Source organism: Anoplophora glabripennis, unplaced genomic scaffold (assembly GCF_000390285.2).
Source record: "Anoplophora glabripennis isolate ALB-LARVAE unplaced genomic scaffold, Agla_2.0 scaffold277, whole genome shotgun sequence".
Lineage (NCBI taxonomy): Eukaryota > Metazoa > Arthropoda > Insecta > Coleoptera > Cerambycidae > Anoplophora > Anoplophora glabripennis.
Window position 1 is genome coordinate 29,972 of NW_019416368.1, and position 18,750 is coordinate 48,721.

At 32.3% G+C, this 18,750-nt stretch overlaps 1 protein-coding gene, 1 non-coding gene and 1 pseudogene across 2 annotated transcripts; all 3 read left to right on the top strand.

Moving 5' to 3' along the window:
• Positions 1 to 14,209, top strand: LOC108908402 (protein l(2)37Cc). Its single transcript, XM_018712436.2, has 5 exons — positions 1 to 264; positions 369 to 465; positions 6,120 to 6,281; positions 8,479 to 8,818; positions 13,768 to 14,209. Exons 2-5 carry the CDS (start codon positions 375 to 377, stop codon positions 14,003 to 14,005), a joined length of 831 nt encoding a protein of 276 aa, XP_018567952.1. The 5' UTR covers positions 1 to 264; positions 369 to 374; the 3' UTR covers positions 14,006 to 14,209.
• A 1,207-nt stretch (positions 14,210 to 15,416) lies between these two features.
• Positions 15,417 to 15,535, top strand: LOC111691452 (annotated as a pseudogene).
• Positions 15,536 to 17,738: 2,203 nt separating this feature from the next.
• LOC111691450 lies at positions 17,739 to 17,858 on the top strand. Its single transcript, XR_002762952.1, has one exon. It is a non-coding gene; the product is annotated as a 5S ribosomal RNA (ribosomal RNA).
• Positions 17,859 to 18,750: the final 892 nt, after the last annotated feature.

Below are 18,750 nucleotides of genomic sequence, written 5' to 3' on the forward strand. Positions count from 1 at the left end.
CGGTATGAACGATGAACGATTAGCTCCTTCGTTGCGAGTCGTTCGTTCACGGCACAAGATTATGTGCCGGCACATTCGTGCGAGTCGTTCATGAGCGACCCAGCTCTAGACTGTTCGTGGTGTGTTCGTGTTCTTTGGCCTGAAGGCTGTTGTCAAAATTTTCGAAACCGGATTTTATTTTACCTATCATATTTTAGTGGTCAAATTTGTAATAATTATTGTGAAATATAGAGTGTCTAATACTTATTTACATATTTCATATAGGTAATTATATTTTGTCACATGAAATTAAAATGGGTTATAAGAGACCACATCTAACCTAAATTCCTGCCGCTGCGTGCTGTTACATTTTGTTTCATAATTTTTAGGTGGAAATGTCCGCAGCTCAGGTATTTAATCGGATTGGACAATTTGGTCTAGGTGTAGCTCTTGTCGGTGGTGTAATTAATTCTGCTTTGTATAATGGTAAGTAACAACCAATCTGTATTTATTGAGAATTTTCTGATAGAGTTCATTCACTTTTAATCTGTAATATATATCCCTGTTTCCAACAGGTTTCAAACCTTTAAATACCGCTATTGCTCCCTAGTGCAAAACATCAAGCTCTTGGTGCATAGCCCTCTTTTTACTTTAGGTATTTTTTGCACTGTACCGCATATTTGCCCACATACAAGTCTCTCGTTTTGACTTTGAAAATTAAATTTCAATTTGTTTTATCAATTTTGATACCAAAATAATGTAAATTGCATACATAAATAAAAAATGAAAGTATTATTTTCTATCGTAGTCTGAATTACATAAGTCCCAGCATTAAATACCAAAAAATTGGCTGGTATTTCAGGGGTCAGAGGGAAGAAAAGTAAAGCACTTCAACGTATCAAACTCCTATCCACTGGAGTGCTTATAAATATCTAAGGAGTGCCTCTGAGCACTCTGGGAGTACAACCGTTGCATATAACAGCAAACTGAATTATCTTAACCTCTTAACTGTTTCTATCTTTAATTTATAATAGCAAAATTATCCTTTGTAGTTTTGAAGCTTTACAAAGTAGTATTATAAAATATCGACTATTAAAAATAAGTTTTTCATTGATTATAATGCTATTTTACTTGCAGTACTTTGAAATATGATCTTAAGGAGGTTCGATAACGAAAAAATGGTTGAAAAATGAAAATGATAATCATTGAAATCTGTTAATAAATATGCAAATTGCCTCGTGTAAAAATATCAGATCGATTGCCAATATAGTTTTTTTGAGAAACGATATTAAAAATTATGCTCATACAGAAGCTCTTATGGGAGTTGGGAAAAAACTTTAATGAAACATGAATATTGCTCTTAAAAATGGTTAGCATCGTGAAAATAAAATTGTAATTAAAGATTTAAATATTACTAAATATTTTAAAACAATAAAAATATACTTACAATGTAATTATTGAGATAATGGAATGAACAGATAATGTTTTGACAAATTTGAATAAACATCTCATCCAATGAAAGGAAATATGGATGCTGTACGCTGTATTTAACGCTTCGACTGATGCGCTATATTTGAATAGCTCGATTATAGACTATAAAATTAGTCTAGTCGAAAACATAGACCACCTAGATTGGCTGTATCTAATTCCAATCCACGGGTATCAGTGATGGCAAATTGCGGGGAAGTGGACTGTGTGTGAGGTAATCTGATCGCGCATCCTGTGATCATGTCTGCATTAAGCAATATTTTTATACTTATGACAAATATTCATTTTTCAAGTTTGGAATTCAGAAAATAATATATTTTAATGTCTTGCTCATATTAAATAAACACAAAATAATTTAAATATATTTATTGCCATTAACTAATGTTTTGTCTTTTCGTAGATTTTACTGAACAAAATATTTTGACTTCATGATTTTTCTCACATCAATATACTTTGCATATACAGCCCTTACAAGTTCTATTAAATGATTACAATTGTTAAGGAAATTATCAAATTGATATTTTCACATTCAAAAAGTTTTTTAATACATGATACATAATTTTATTTTTCTGTAGCTTGGGTGTAGGTTGGTGTTTTTATAGTTATTAAAAAAAATTTTTATTTTTTCAGTTTCTTAAATTGCCATTTTTCATTTTTAAACGACATTTATTTTCTGCGGGTTATCTTTTTTTTTGTTTATTGGAAATGAAGGACAGCCGCCTAACTTCATATTTTAGTTTTTTTTTCTTGGGATATCATCACTAAAATGGTTTGGGTGAATCGTATATCCACGGAGATTTTTGGTTTTTTAGCTTTCAAATATCACTAGAAATGAAAATTTTTCTATGCGCATAAAAAAAAACGTGGGCTTAACTTTTGACGGCACAATATATTAAAAAAATTGGAAAAATGTCATATTTTTCTTCCTATTTAATTATGTATCTTTTTAAGAGTTGATTTTAGGCGAAAATGGAAGAGGAAAAAAATGTTTGTAATTAAATTTTTTACAACATGACTGGTTACAAATCGAATGAATCATGATTATTATGGTAAAAATCGAAAAAATCACAAAAACGGGGTTAAAAAACAATACTTTTTAGGGAATTTTTTTGGTGTATTTAAATTGGGTGTAGGACCTTTATACTTGGCTCAAGAAAACTTCATGTTATGTAGAATCATCACACCAAATTTCATCAAAATCGGTTCGATAGATTTTGCATAATAATTTTGCAATCCAGATTTTGAAAAAAAAATTGCAAATTTTCAAAATTTTGCACAGCAAAAACCAAGGCCCTTAGATACTTGAAAATTTAATCACATATAGAAGGGCTCTCAGGCTTTCAAACTTTTTTTGAAAAATTCGAATCCGTCAATTAGGAGAGCTCTGGCGCTTGTTTAAACATTGGTCGAATTTTTGTACTTATAAACAATTAGAACTTTGTGAATATTCAATCAAATCAAATTTTTTAAAGCAGGTTTTAAAAGTTCTTGGAAAGACGCTTCTTTAAAAAAAACAGATCGATTGATCAATTAGTTACGTAGTTATAGCCATCATTTACACTAAATGTACTGGGACATCCGGGTTAATTTTTCGAAAAATATCTTTGGTATTCCGAGTACTTACCAGGTCTAAGATTACAATACTTTTCTTCATTGGCAACCTGCTTTAAAACATGTTTAAAGTTATTTATGCAAGCGAGAAATTCAATAAAATCGTACGGGTGGTGGTGGTGGTGGTGGGGGAAGCAGAGAGCGCGGCCGCTTCGACGAAAGGGCCTTGGTTTTTGCTGTGCAAAATTTTGAAAATTTGCAATTTTTTTTTTTAAATCTGGATTGCAAAATTATTGGTGTGATGATTCTACATAACATGAAGCTTTCTTGAGCCAAGTATAAAGGTTCTACACCAAATTTAAATACACCAAAAAAAAATCCCTAAAAAGTATTGTTTTTTAACCCCATTTTTGTGATTTTTTCGATTTTTATCATAATAATCATGATTCATTTGATTTGTAACCAGTCATGTATTGTAAATAATTTAATTACAAACATTTTTTTCCTCTTCCATTTTCGCCTAAAATCAACTCTTAAAAAGATACATAATTAAATAGGAAGAAAAATATGACATTTTTCCAATTTTTTTAACATATTGTGCCGCCAAAAGTTAAGCCCACGTTTTTTTTTATGTGCATAGAAAAATTTTCATTTCTAGTGATATTTGAAAGTTAAAAAGCCAAAAGTCTCCGTGGATATACAATTCACCCAAATATGGCTTTTTGAAACAGCTACCGTCTGGACTATTTTCATTATCCGTGATATTCAAAGTTGACATTGAAGATGTAGGTACTACTTAGGTCAGAATATGATGACTGCGACATGGTAGGTTGGCTGATAGGAGACGTAAAAGAATCTGAAGATTGGGACTGTTCATGTTCATAAAAAAGGATTAGTGAAAATAATTTTTATAAAATTATGTGATGCGCATTAAAATGTTCACTAAGTATTGGGAGAGTCTTACATGCACAAAAATATCATTCAAATAGCACAGTCCAGGCAAATGTTACAGGAGTGTTCTAGATCAAACTTGAACACACTGTGCATATACATATAAAGTATAATTACTTATTATTTCTGGTAGATTTAATGAGGGAACTGCATTTTTTTGCTAATTTGCGAACTACATATTTGTTGAAAATAAAAAAAATTTCTTAAAAGTGATTATACGTGAACATAATCCTGAAAATTTTGATGGTACCCAATCCTGTTTTTTTAAAGTTTTCACATATCTGTACTTTATGTCAATACCCTTTGGAAATCAATAAAAATTGAAATATTAGATTTGAAAAATCGAAGCAAGTATAAACATTTGGTAATTATTTATTTTACCATAAAACTCTGATTTTTTTAATCAAATTTTGCCAGCCCCCCCCCTTTTCCATGAACTGAACATGAACTTGAAATTAGTTTTTTGTAATTTTTTCGACGCAAAAAATAATATCACATTAATTTTCAGCTCCTCAAAATTTATTTATTTATAATAATTTCACGTTTACCATTGCACTATATGGGCGAACAAAATTATAAAGTTAAATGGCGCATATAATGGCTCAAATTTACGTTTTATATATTGCTTATTTTACTGATCTAGAGAAGGAAACTTTTCGGCTCTCTTCACCAACTTGTTCACTTCTATTTATACAATGTTCTACAATACATTTGCCCAAGAAAAAATAACTAATTAGCGGCACATACAGCTCAAGTTTCCAGATACAACTGATGCTGGCTGGGCTCAGGGCTACCGACTGGGCTCCCAACTGCCTTCATCATAATCGCCCTATAGCCAGTCTAGGTGGTCTATGGTCAAAAACACATGTAGTAATAATTAATATTGAATACATTTTTCGTGATCTAATGCAATATAATAGCAATTTGAAACAAAAATTGAAAGGATCTTTTGCAAAACGAAGAGTATAGATGTTCTGTCATAATCTTGAATTTGACAAGGCGATGTCTCACTACCATACACTGAGCTTCTTGATAGTTATCATATGCATTCTCGGATTGCACATTTTACTTTTTTCTCATCAATCCACATTCTGTTTCATAAGCATTTTTATTGCTTTTCAGTCATTACTTTTCCTTTGTATCTTGGATGTTCATTCATGTTTATGGTATACGCGCTGGCCCAGTTTTGACAGTTGACCCAACTTTCACACCATTCCATACTGATGTGCAATGTTGCCAGATTTCACCCATAGTTTTACAAGCTCTTAATGAATAAATAGACACTTTTGTTCAAATAATAATTAATTGCCATGCATTAAACACGAAAAATATATGTGTTGGATAGATTTCATTCATAAGTAGCATATTCAAATTAGTTTATGTAAAGTTGGTACTCCAATGAAACTCCCGTGTATAAGCATAGGCTTCCCTTCCGCACCGCCTGTCCTGCAAGAGATCTATCGAACCTCCTTAAATCAAAAGGGTACATTTACCCAAAAACTTTTTTAACTATAAATAATCTGTTTCTGATATGTGTTTTCATTTACATATGCAGATTGTCTATAACTGAATGAACCAACCATATTTCAAGGATAGCTTTTTAGAATCGAAATATATCGATTTGAATTAGGTTACTTTAGTACAATTTTGCTTTCTTAAAAAGTTACAGACCCTAAAAAATAAATTTTTTAATTCTTTCTAAGATAACTTATCGACGCCCTGTATCTTAAAAACAAGTAATAAATTCATGGTCTATATAAAAAAATGTATTTTTTCATGTTATAATATTGTAATATAATAATAATAATAATACGTACATTTTCTCCTACAATGTTTTGTACAAAGTAATGACAGTCTACTCCTTTATTTGAAAAATTCCACTCTTCACTAGCTACATTTTTCATTTTTTTGTTTCAAAGTAATTTGTACTGCGAATGTCCATAGTGTAGAAAGTATGTCTGGTGTATAAACATTAGTCACGATTTAGCCCCGGTGAATATAACCTTTATGTTTGTATCGGGTTAATTCTAATAAAGACTTCAGTGAAGATAGGCCTTTTAATTACTTATGGCTATATGTGAGACCATTGGCAATATGTATATTTGGTAGATGATAAAAGACCATTACAATAAATGTAATTGAAATTACAGTGGATGGTGGACATAGAGCAGTTATATTTGACCGATTTGCTGGAATTAAAAAGCAAGTTATTGGTGAAGGAACCCACTTCTTTATTCCATGGGTCCAGAAACCTGTAATATTTGATGTAAGGTCAAGACCTAGAAATATACCTGTAGTAACTGGAAGTAAAGGTAAGGCACAACATTTTAATATAATCTTTGGTTCCATTAATTTCTTTAAAAAGTGCAATGACAGTTTCTTGACAGTTCTTGAAAAATTATTTTATATTATATAATTAACACAGTTGAATTGATATCTTACAAATAGTGTTGCAAAATTTCACCTTATGATATATAGGGTGTCAATATTCCCTGTATATGACAGTACTCTAACTACTCTTGTACTACAAATAAGACGAGTATGCTAGTATTATGTCTAGATGTTATTTTTTGGCATCTACCCGAATTATTGCATTTACACAAATGAAAAAATAACCTCAGCAATAAACATATTTAACATATTAAACATATAACATATTAAATATTTTTTGCATGCTACTTTCAGTTTTTATTTTAATATTTAATTAATGGCTTAATTATATTACATGAATTGAATAAGAAACTACTGTCCATAATTTGCAGAATGAGGACAGTATGAAATGAATGTGACTTAATGAGATTAATTTTTTTTGAAAAAAATCTTTCCGTCTGAGAACAGAGCGTCGGTCCCTGTCCCGCCTGTTCTCAGCGCTCTCCTGATCCTTCCGTCTGAGAACAGAGCGTTGGTCCCGGTCCCGCCTGTTCTCAGTGCTCTCCTTATCCTTCCGTCCGGGAACAGAGCGTCGGCCATTTTCCCGCCTGTTCTTGGAACCCTGTTTCCCTGAAACTCCGAGGCTTGGTCCCTGTCCCTCTCGGAGTTCCCCACTCACCTGTTCTCCCGAGTAGCCGTCAACCTGAGTAGAACGCCGAATCGCGGAAAGCTTAGTTATCCATTTTCCAAAATTTCACCGAATGTTAGTACCGACCATCACCGATTTATCAGTGGTGAATTTATTTATTTATTTATTTATTTAAATAAATGGGAGTACATATCTTAGAAGAAGTGTTTTTTTCTGATCAAGACCCATGGTGTACACTTCTCTCCACTGCTGTTACCCGGACGTCGACTTTTTGTGGGACATCCGGGTCTTACACAGAAAGTTAGTCACATGTTAAACTTCAAAAAATATTTTTAATTTTTTGAAATAATTTAAAAACTAGTAAGTGAAATAATGTGAAATTGGGCACATGTTTTTATGTAAACATTGTCCAAAATTTGAGGGCTTTTTCTAAAATTTACGTACTCTAATGATTAAGATACAGGGTGTCGGTGGCATATTTTTCTAAATAAAATAGTACGCCTTTCAATTTTTTACAAATTACTACTCTTATGTTTTTCGAAAAAAGCCTGATTGTTGAGTAAAACTTAAAAAACGAATTGAGAACACACTTCCATATTCGAATACAATGCTTTTTAAAATTACATAGTGGGCTGCGATAGCAACATACACATTCTGAGCAGTTAGAAGAAAGAATAAATAATGCTTTTCATCAGATTAAAGCAACAATAAATTTCGAACAAATTATATTTTCGTTATTAAAAGGATGTCAGACCTGTGTTCCTGGAAATGGAGATATTTTTGAGCATTTACTCAAATAAAATGATTAAAATGATGAATAATGTTATTAATTTCTTTATTCGAATAAATAACTGAATGATTAGTGCTTGTCATGTTATTTAAGTAAAAGTGTTTTCAGTTAGTTTTACTTGGAAATCAGGGTTTTTTCGAAAAACATGAAGAGTGTAGTAATTTGTAGAAAATTGAAAAACGAATCCATAAATATCATGGTTATTACCGTAAAGTAGTGGCGTACTATTTTATTTAGAAAAACATGCCACCGATACCCTGTATCTCCGTCACTGGAGCATGTAAATTTTAGGAAAAGCCCTCATATTTTGGACAATGTTTACATAAAAACGTGCCCAATTTCAAATTATTTCACTTAGTAGTTTTTAAATTATTTAAAAAAATTACAAATATTTTTTAAAGTTTAACACCTTGTATCTTTTTAACGAAGCGTTCTAGATAAAAACTTTTTAGGAAAGACTCCCTTTAAAATTCACCAAAGAATACGAGATTTCATTTTTGGTCACCCTGTAGAATCCACTATTAAATAGTGGCCTAATATTTTAGTTTCACCTTATATGTAGACAATAGATTTTAATGTTTATAGTCTAGTTAGTCTCTATTTTGTAATGCTTATAACTCATAGGATATAAATAAATAAATAAATGTTTATTTGATATGGTAGACCTATTTATTTTCTAATTATGGTATTTTATTTTTAGATCTTCAGAATGTAAATATTACACTGCGTATTTTATTCAGACCTGTACCAGATCAACTACCAAAGATTTACACAATTTTGGGTCAAGACTATGAGGAACGTGTTTTGCCCTCTATTACAACGGAAGTTTTGAAAGCTGTAGTTGCTCAATTTGATGCTGGAGAATTGATCACACAGCGAGATTTAGTTTCCCAAAAAGTGAGTGATGATTTGACGGAAAGAGCTGCACAGTTTGGAGTTATTTTAGATGACATTTCTATTACACATTTAACATTTGGAAGAGAGTTCACTCAAGCTGTAGAATTGAAACAAGTTGCACAACAGGAAGCCGAAAAGGCTAGGTTTGTATATTATTTTCATTGAAAAGAAAGTGGATGGGTGACATTTCGTTTTATTATGGGAGATCATAATATAAATGTATGGTGGAAGACACATATTTTTATTTGTCTGATTTTAAGAAAAAGTAATGGTTCAAAATTAGATTTTTTTCTCAAAATCAAATGCAAATTCTGCATTTTAGATACCGCCGAACATGGTTGAAATACAAACAAAAACATTTATAAATGCAGAAGATATTTGAAAGACTGGAAAAAAATTTAGTATGATGGCTAATATCTGGAAAATTAATATTTATTATGGGCAAGTGGGGTTGAAATGACGTCAATTTGTTTCTAGTTTAGTTTTTTCCTTCTTTATGTTACATATTGTCTAAATATTATTTAAAAGGCTATTAGTGAAGTCCATCAGCCTGTCTATTTTTAAAATAACGAGTATAATGAACAGTATAAGGAAAAAGAAAAATCAAGTAATGACATCTTAAAAAAACACACCTTGTATGTATTCAAGCACATTCTGGATGATTGTATCTGGGTTGGTGATTATTTCTCGGATTGTTCCCTCAGGATATCTAAATCTTGGTCTGGCAATTGCGTTTCTTGAAATCAATAATAGTTAGTATTTCTAAGTTATTGACAGAGATTATTTATTTGCAACATAGTTTTAGTTTTTCCTGAAAATTTGATTAGTACTTTTGGCGTAAGAAGAGCAATGGTGTCTCTGCCCTTTGAAGAATTTTTTAAATTGCTTTGTGACAATTCAACTTGACCAGGAGTGGTCTGCAGATAATTTTGTATATTCTGGTATCAGTTCAAGTGTTATTTTTGTAGATAAGCATTCTGAAAAGTTTTGCTCTGAATATAAATTTTCTTTTAATTAATTTGAAGATGTACAGAATCTGTTACAGTGCATTAAAGTTAGATTTAGCCTGTAGTATGAAACTAAAAGATTGAGGTCTTATTCTTAATAATTTTCTTGACACATGTTTTTGGTGAACTTCAATTAGTTGGTGCTCATGCAAAAATAATAACCTTTTGTGTCGACAGTTGTTCTCAAAATGTTTGTTTAATTATAGCTCCATAAATATTTGTAATTTTGAAAATTGGGTTCCACTGGACTCATTTATGTGCAATATATTTTTTTCATAACCGACTGATAGATACAATCAAATGCTTTTTTATTACTCACAAAATTAAATTTTGTTCAGACATAGTTATACCTATTTATATTTTAATTTGACTCCAACATTTTTTAATTTTGTAACTTCATAATCTGTAACTTTAAGGAGGTTCAATTCCAACAAAAAAATGGTAAGAAAGTTTTCAAACCAATTGAAATCTCTTAATAAATATGCAAACAGCCTCGTGTAAAAATATCAGATCGATTGCCAACTTAGTTTTTTTGAAGCATGATATTAAAGTTATGCTCTTTTATACACCGTTCTTTTGGGAATTGGGAAAAAACTTTCATCAAACGTGAATATTGCTCTTAAAAATGGTTAGGATCGGGAAAATAAAATTGTAATTAAAAAATTAAATATTACTAAACATTTTCAAACAATAAAAATATGCACTTACAATGTTATTGAGATAATGGAATGAATAGACTACGTTTTGACAAATTTGAACAATCTGATCCAACAAATGGAAATATGGCAACGCTGTATGCTGTATTTAACACTTCGACTGAGGCGCTGTATTTGATTAGCTCAATTATAGACTATAAAATTATTCCAGTCGAAAACATATGCTGCAATAAATTAATATTAAATAATTTTTTTGTGATCTACTGCAATACGGGGTGTCCCGAAATTTATGCAACAAAATTTGGTCACAGATTCTTCAGACAAATTTAGGGGACATGTATTTTTAATTTTTGCCAAGTGACCCCCTCTTTCGGAGTTACAGCCCCCTGACGTCCGCCCCTAAGAATAATCTTTTTATATCTCAGAATCCTGTTGTACGAGAATCACTAAATTTGGTACACAGGGGTTTTATGACGTGGAATCTGATGGTTCTATGTTTTTTGGCGGGGAACCTCCTTAAGACAATTTTTCGTGGGCCCCTTGTCTTTGGAGCCAAAAAAATTTGTTCGCATATTTAAATTTCTTAAAAATTCACTAGAAAGCCATTAAATTTAGAAACTTTTTTGTCTCTTGATATTTGTTTCATAAAACGCAATGTTTTCAAGAAAAATGTCAAAATGTAATCGAATGCATATCGTGATTCACCATTTTCCTCAAAAACATTGTGTTTTCAAAACAAATATCAAGTGACAAAAAAGTTTCTAAATTCAATGGCTTTCTAGTTAACTAATAATTAAAAAAAAAAATCTAATTTGCAACCAAATTTTTCTGGTTCCAAAGACAAAGGGGCCCACACATAATTGTCTTAAGGGGGTTTCTCGCCAAAAAGCGTAGCACTGTGAGATTCCACATGTCATAAAACCCTTGTGTACCATATTTAGTGATTCTCGTACAACATGGTTTTGAGATATAAAAAAGACTTAGGAGCAGATTTCAAGGGGCTGTAGAATACTATACCAACGAGAAGCGACAGAATCGGCGGTTCCTTTGATGTTTTGTGGTCACGCCAAAGTCGACCGATTTGACAGAAACACAATCGTTTACACTGAGAGAAGTTACACTTTTAAATAGATGTACACTCAATGAACTGCATCAGTATCAAACATTGGTCATATAATACAAGGAATAACTGTGGTAAAATGTAGACAAATTAGGTATAATATATAAAAAAATAGAACAAGATGTTTTACCTAATATTTTTATTAAACAGATATAATATTTTTCTGCAATATTTGAAATAGTTTTTTAAAAATAGGTACCTGACAATGCAATAACTTCTTTGGTACAATCTTCCACAATTTTTGCCTCTAGCTCTTCTTGATCATTTCTATTTGAGGAAACTGTATAGGTATTCCGTTTGGCAATAAGGTTATTCTTACATTCCCTTTACCAATATATTTGGTTTCAAAATGGTGTTCACAAAGCCTATAATTCTTATATACATCCACAATCCTAGGCAATAAATCGAGTTTATTGCAAGTTTCTGTCCACACTCGAGCACTGCAAACAAAAATAAAAATTCTAAAGATATTCTCTATACTTATGCAATACCATATTACAAGAAAATATACCACATTATTTTAAAAATCAAAATACTTTTTTCTGATTTACAGTTTATAGGTAGGTACTTAAAATAATAATAATTATTATTATTATTACCTTTCTAATCCTTACGTAATCTCAAAAGGATTAATCCTTCACCAGTTTTAGATGAACAATCGCAAAAAGCACAATAATAACCATGGATTTTATTGATTTCAAGTTGATTCTAATTGTAGATGGAAACGAAATACAATACAAATAAATCCACTATCAATTAACATTATACAACACAACTGTCCACCGCCAAAAAAACTATTACTCGTTTCTTCTATTTATATTTGGCAGCTCTGACAGCCATTGACAACTGACAACAACACAACCCAATTCGCGCATGCGCATACGAAAACTGTTAACGCAGAAAGCCTTGCTGTCGCTTCTCGTTGATGTAGTTTTCTCTGTTTACGGTATACACGCTAAGCACAGATGACAGTTAACCCAACTTTTATCACCACGCAATACTGATGTGCAATGTTGCCAGATTTCACCCACAGTTTCACAAGCTCTTAATGAATAAATAGATACTTTTATTCAAATAAAAAGTTAATTGCCGTGCATTAAACACGAAAAATCTATGTGAGCTATTATGTGTTGTACAAATTTCATTCGCATATATCATTTTACCTTCTTCAAATTAGTTTGTGTAAGGTTGGTACTGCAACGAAACTCCTTATATAAGCATAGGCTTTCCTCTCGTACCGCCTGCCCCACAAGAGATCTATCGAATCTCCTTAACCCTTTGACTGCTACCGGCGGACATACCGTACATTCACAGTATAATGCTACATAGGAATTAGCTTCGTTCGAGTTCGTAAATTCGGAAGGGTGGGGAGCGCTGTGTGTAAGCCTAGTGCTGTAGCAAATTTCCAACAGCGCCGCACGCAGAGATCGACATCCCCACCGCTGAAGCCACACGAGTTTGGCCGACGCACCTCCTATATAGTGTTTTCCCGCGAAAGTACGGTATACGATTTGAGAAATTGTGCCACTGTTGCTAATGACAGACATATATGTTTGCTATTCTGCTGTTAACTGCGGTAAACATATATAAATGTGTTATGTAGTGGGGATATCATTGGTAGGGTTAGAGGTTATCTGAACGTACGGAACCTATGTAAACCGCATTTGATGACCGTATTGTGATTGCGCTGGACGTGCCCTCTAAGAATAATTGTAAACTAATGTTTCGGTAGATATCATACTGTCAAGCATTTTTAGTTGATTGTTTTGTTACAAAGAAATAATATTGTTTTGTGTTATTTTATGCTAAGAGGGTTAAATAAATACTATTTTAATCATCAAATTTTTATTGAATACTGCTGATTTTTCTGATCTAGTTTGTTATCAACTTCAATCCACTCAGCCAAAGCAAATGTTAAAAATTGTTAGCTACAAAGTGTAACAACACCATGAATTAATTGTCCAATAAATAAGTTTCGACTATTATTGACACTTTTCAACAACCATAACCTATAACATATTCCCACGTTGTGGGAAACGTATATGTATAGTCGCACAGGTGGCACGCCTCTACTGACGGTTAGCTCCAGTCAAAGGGTTAAGAATAATGAAATTTTTGTGTGTTGTAACATTCAATGGACTCAGTGACCCTAATCATTCCATAAAAACTGGTATGGACCCCACAGTTCCTTTTTCAAATTTCAATTTTCACCAGCTGCACTAGTTTTTATAATTTTATAAATGAAATACAATTTTTATATTACAGGATATCTCTCATTTGGGCTCTAATCCCTAATTTTATAATTTTAGGTTCTTAGTAGAAAAGGCTGAACAAACCAAGAAAGCTACAGTTATATCTGCCGAAGGAGATGCACAAGCTGCCATTTTATTAGCAAAAGCTTTTGGTGATGCTGGCGAAGGGTTGGTAGAGCTTAGAAGAATTGAGGCTGCTGAAGACATTGCTTATCAACTGTCCAGGTCAAGACAAGTTTCCTATCTGCCAGGAGGACAAAATCTATTATTAAATGTTCCAACTCCCGGCAATTAAAAAGTAAAGCACGTACTGTAGCATTTATTTACTTATACATAAGAAGTATGCCAGGTGTTTTTATGTGAGTGCAAATTTATATACTTCTGAAATTTCATTATGGGCAATGTTTTATGGATATTGTACATATAATGAACAGTTATTTTTTATAATATTAGTGCAGATTGTACTGTTCTCTGTCATTAATAAATTGTTGTAAATTTATCAGTTTTAATTACCCTTTGAATTTGTCAAACAATTCCGTGCAGTGATGGCTGGTGAAAATTAATGTGGTCATATATTAATAATGAACCGTGTTACTCATACCATTTTTTAGGAAATGATTTCTAGAAACACATGGAGAACTTTTATAATATAAAAATTTCAAACGAAATTTGTAATATACAGGGTGTTTCGCATGAGAACCGACACAGAGCGAGGACATGTACGGAAACCCAAAATATAGTGATTTTACACAACTTACCTTTATATTAAGCCGCATCCCTGAGAAGTTATAGGCCTTGAAAGTGAGTTCAAATTTAGAAAAACCAATATCTCAGGTACTTGAACCAAATTTGGTACACGGTGTGAGTGTACCAAGAGCATTAATTTGATATTTATTTATTTATACTGCATACAAACAGACAAAGGGACAGTCCAATTACATGTATACAGTTGAGAAATGTTAGCAGTTAAAAATAATGTATAAACAACCAGACACATGCAAAATACAATGTAAAAAGAGAACAAAGAAAGAAAACAAAAAAATGTCAATTAAAATGTACATAAAACAGCCAATTGTATACGTATCATAAGTATGAGAGTAGCTTAGTCCGACTAATATTAAAAATATCAATATCGTATGTTCTTAACAAATTATTCACCATACACAGACACTTCTAGGGGTGAATTAATAAATATTTTAAAAAGTCTATATCTAGTTTTCATTTGAAAGTAAGTAGAGTTCAATTGAAGCGTCTTAAAAGGTTGATAAAGGATGATCAAAAATTATTACTTTATTTCATGAGAAATTTAATTTTGAAAAATTTCTTACTCTTAACTGTAGTTTTCAACAAAAAGACGAATAACTAATAGTCCAATCAGTTGGAAGTTTTGCCTATGAAGTTTTAGGGGAGTTTTGAAAATTGATATATTTATAGATTTTGACGTGCTCTTTCCGAATTTTTACTTTGCCACCTCTTTTTTTTCGGAAGTAGCTGCATTGGAAAAATGGCGCTCCAAAACAGTTTTTCGATTATATTTCTTTTCCAACTCACTTTATGGTGAAAAATAGTTATGTAATAAATTGAAGTAGAGATCATTTCCCATAATTCTGATTCATTTGTACTCTTTTGTGAAGATGTTAGAGTTTAGTCGGAGCCGTATTCGTTAGATTTTTTTGGTGTGTACAATAAGTTACAACACATTTATAGGCAATGGCCATCCACGATGTAAAATACCAGTTCTTGTCCGATCGCTGAAATCAAGCGTCGTCGGGCGGGGTTAGTACTTGGATGGGTGACCGCTTGGGAGCACCGCGTGTCATTTGTCAAATCTTTTTTTGCCCGTTATTAAAAATAATTATAAGAAAAATTGAACGTACTAATATGTACTATTTTTGGTAGAATTTTTAAGAACGATGAAAATGGGTATTAGCTTATAAAAGTCAATAATGAGCATTATATTCACGTATGGATCTNCCTTTGCTAATGATAATTAAGACCTGACTTATTTAATGTGTCACTAAATGTCACCTCATTCGAATCAGACATACACACTTCCAAGTAAAACTGAAGTTAGCCGGCAAGGCCGAAAGGTACTGGAGTCCCATACGGGAGGCAATCCAACTATAGTTGAGATTTCGGAAGATCTGTTTTAGCAATTCTTTTTTTGTATTTAATTTTTTTTTTTTCAGATTCTTTCCTCACGGGCGAAAATGTTAGTAAATTCAACAAGGCCCCAAGCACAAGAAATTAAAGAACAACGTAATCATGACAAAACAAGTTAATGTGAAACAAAGGAGTTGTTATTGCAATATCCGGGCAGTCACGACAATATATACATATTTTAACATGTAATAAATAATGAGCAATCGTTAATAATAACTGTAACAATTTTACGTTAGAAAAATATACGCCCCTGAGCATAAGAAAATGAAGGCTAAACATATACAGAATTAATATCATGAAACGTCTATAACCATCACAATCATAAGATTACATATTAACAACAAAGTACTTAAAGAACAATTACCTGCTAATTAATACCGGTTAAACACTTTTAATTTTTCACTACTAATGTATTTTCACTTCCACTATCTAGGCTTCCTTTCAGAATTCCCCACCTAAGCGCTTTTTTTTGTGCTTCCTTCTACCAACTGTCAATATTACGTTTTCATTAAAATGCAACACCCATGTAACAGGTGACGTCGAAGTTGATTAACTTTAATTTTAATTCAAACAAAATAGTGACATCTGCAGCCTATTAATGTTACTTCAAATTTTCCCTACCTACTTTTCTCGCGTTGCTAACCAATCTCTATTTACATTTGTCTTTTAAAACATATATTTAAAAAGTATTTTTTGATTGATGAAAGGTTTTGATGATTAAATACAAAAAATATAAATAGAGAAATATAGACGTTTATGTAAAAATAATACCAGCCCCTTATTTTAGGAAAGAACACGTAGATACAGTTGGGACTAAAATTTTCAGTACTTATTTTACGAACTAGGAGAACAGAACGATATAAACCCTAGCATTCATTTGTTTCAGCACTTACTCCCAGCTTTTAAAAAGATAACTCAATTAACGGACTATACGGCGACGGAGGGCGAATGAGAAGTTAACAGTTTTATTGTTTATTTGCAACTGGGGAATGTTTTACAGTGCAGTGAAATGACGAGTGACTGATGGCATTGGAGTTTAATGAAGTTCTTAATTTGCTGATGGTCGCAGCGGTGCAAGCGTCAAAATAGACATTGTAGTGTAACTAATGCGTAGACGTTTTCATTAAGCTTCTGTAAATTTGTAGAGTATTGCATCTCTACATGTATTTTAAACTTATCCTATATTTCATTACCTGATTCCTGGTAAAACATATCTATTTTAAGATGATTTGACCAGTGCATTAAATGTTTTAGATTATTTTACGTAAGTGACTCGTGTATACATAATATAATTATCTTTTATTTAATGTAGATGACAAATCCATCTTTCATCTGGTCTTGCATTAGTAACAGTTTATTTTTGACCCATAATATTGGTCTAGATAAATATGAGTAAATTTTATCGTCACCACTGAGAGAATCGCTATTTACATAGCTTGGCCAAACTCGTTCTTGCAATGCGGAGATCAAGACAGTTCGCAGTAGGAGTGACAGAATGGGAGATCTTAATAGTAAGACAAGTACCTTCAGTGCAATGTTATACCAATATTCAGCGTTCAGCGTTCAGATAGAGACTGCGCTTCGAATTTGGTCAAGCTGTATATTGCCACATCTAGACATTTGAAGTGTTGTATCTGATAGACCAGTTTTTATAAACCGAGTCCATGGAAAATTGGAGAATATAGGTCCTCTATAACCTAGGCTACACACTAGATAGATGATGACACTAAATATGTGCTTTCCAAAAGCCTAAATATTGTCACAGCGCCCAGTACACTTCCAAAGGAAAAAATCGTCCTGAAAGCGACGTGCTCGTGTCTCCCCCAAAAAGTCACAGGAGAAGTAAAAACTGCGACAGCGNTATAGGCAACGGCCATACCACGATGTAAAATACCAGTTCTCGTCCGATCACTGAAGTCAAGCATCGTCGGGCGCGGTTAGTACTTGGATGGGTGACCGCTTGGGAACACCGCGTGTCGTTGTCAAATCTTTTTTTGCCCGTAATTAAAAATAATTATAAGAAAAATTGGACGTACTAATATGTACTATTTTTGGTAGAATTTTTAAAAACGATGAAAATGGGTATTAGCTTATAAAAGTCAATAATGAGCATTATATTCACGTATGGATCTCAAGAGAGAAATTTTAATTATTTCTGAATTTATGAAATAAAGACATTCTTATTAAAAAAAATGCTTTTGTTCAAATGTCGAGAAATTTTAATTTTGATGTTCACACCCATGATCGACTTATACATGGTGTTTTCCACAAGGAAATGAAATTGAAAATTATGTGATGTTTTAAGTTAGGTTGTCTTGTCTTTCAAATAAATCTCTAATTTCCTCGCAAAATCTTCTGTCTATGTCATCTGCCCATAGTTCTTGTAAGACGTTAACTTTGTAAGGATGCCATTTTTGATACTTCAGTTCTGCAAGATAGATCTATTGATGAGTGAGATTTTCAGTAACGGTGAGCATCACATTTCGACGGCCATTTTCGCTTACCGTTCTTCGCCTTCCTGATCTAGGTAAATATTTTATACTTCCGGTTTCTTCAAACTATTTGGATATACTTTACTTATGTAGGTCAACTAATTCTTTGGTCTGAATACTTATGGTGAAATAAGTCACATACCTCTTGTTGACTACGGATTTTATGTCTGCATCCAATGATAATTAAAATTTCAATACTCTGTTTTTCGCTTAAACGGGCAACCATTTTTCAAAATAATTTAACAACAAAACAACCATTTAACATAAAATGAGAGTGCCAGGCTCACCTAGAGCTCCGGTGGGGAAAGAGCATGGCAGAGAAACCCACGATCGTTGCTCTAACTACCCAAATATAAATACAAAACAACCGATAACCAAAGGCATA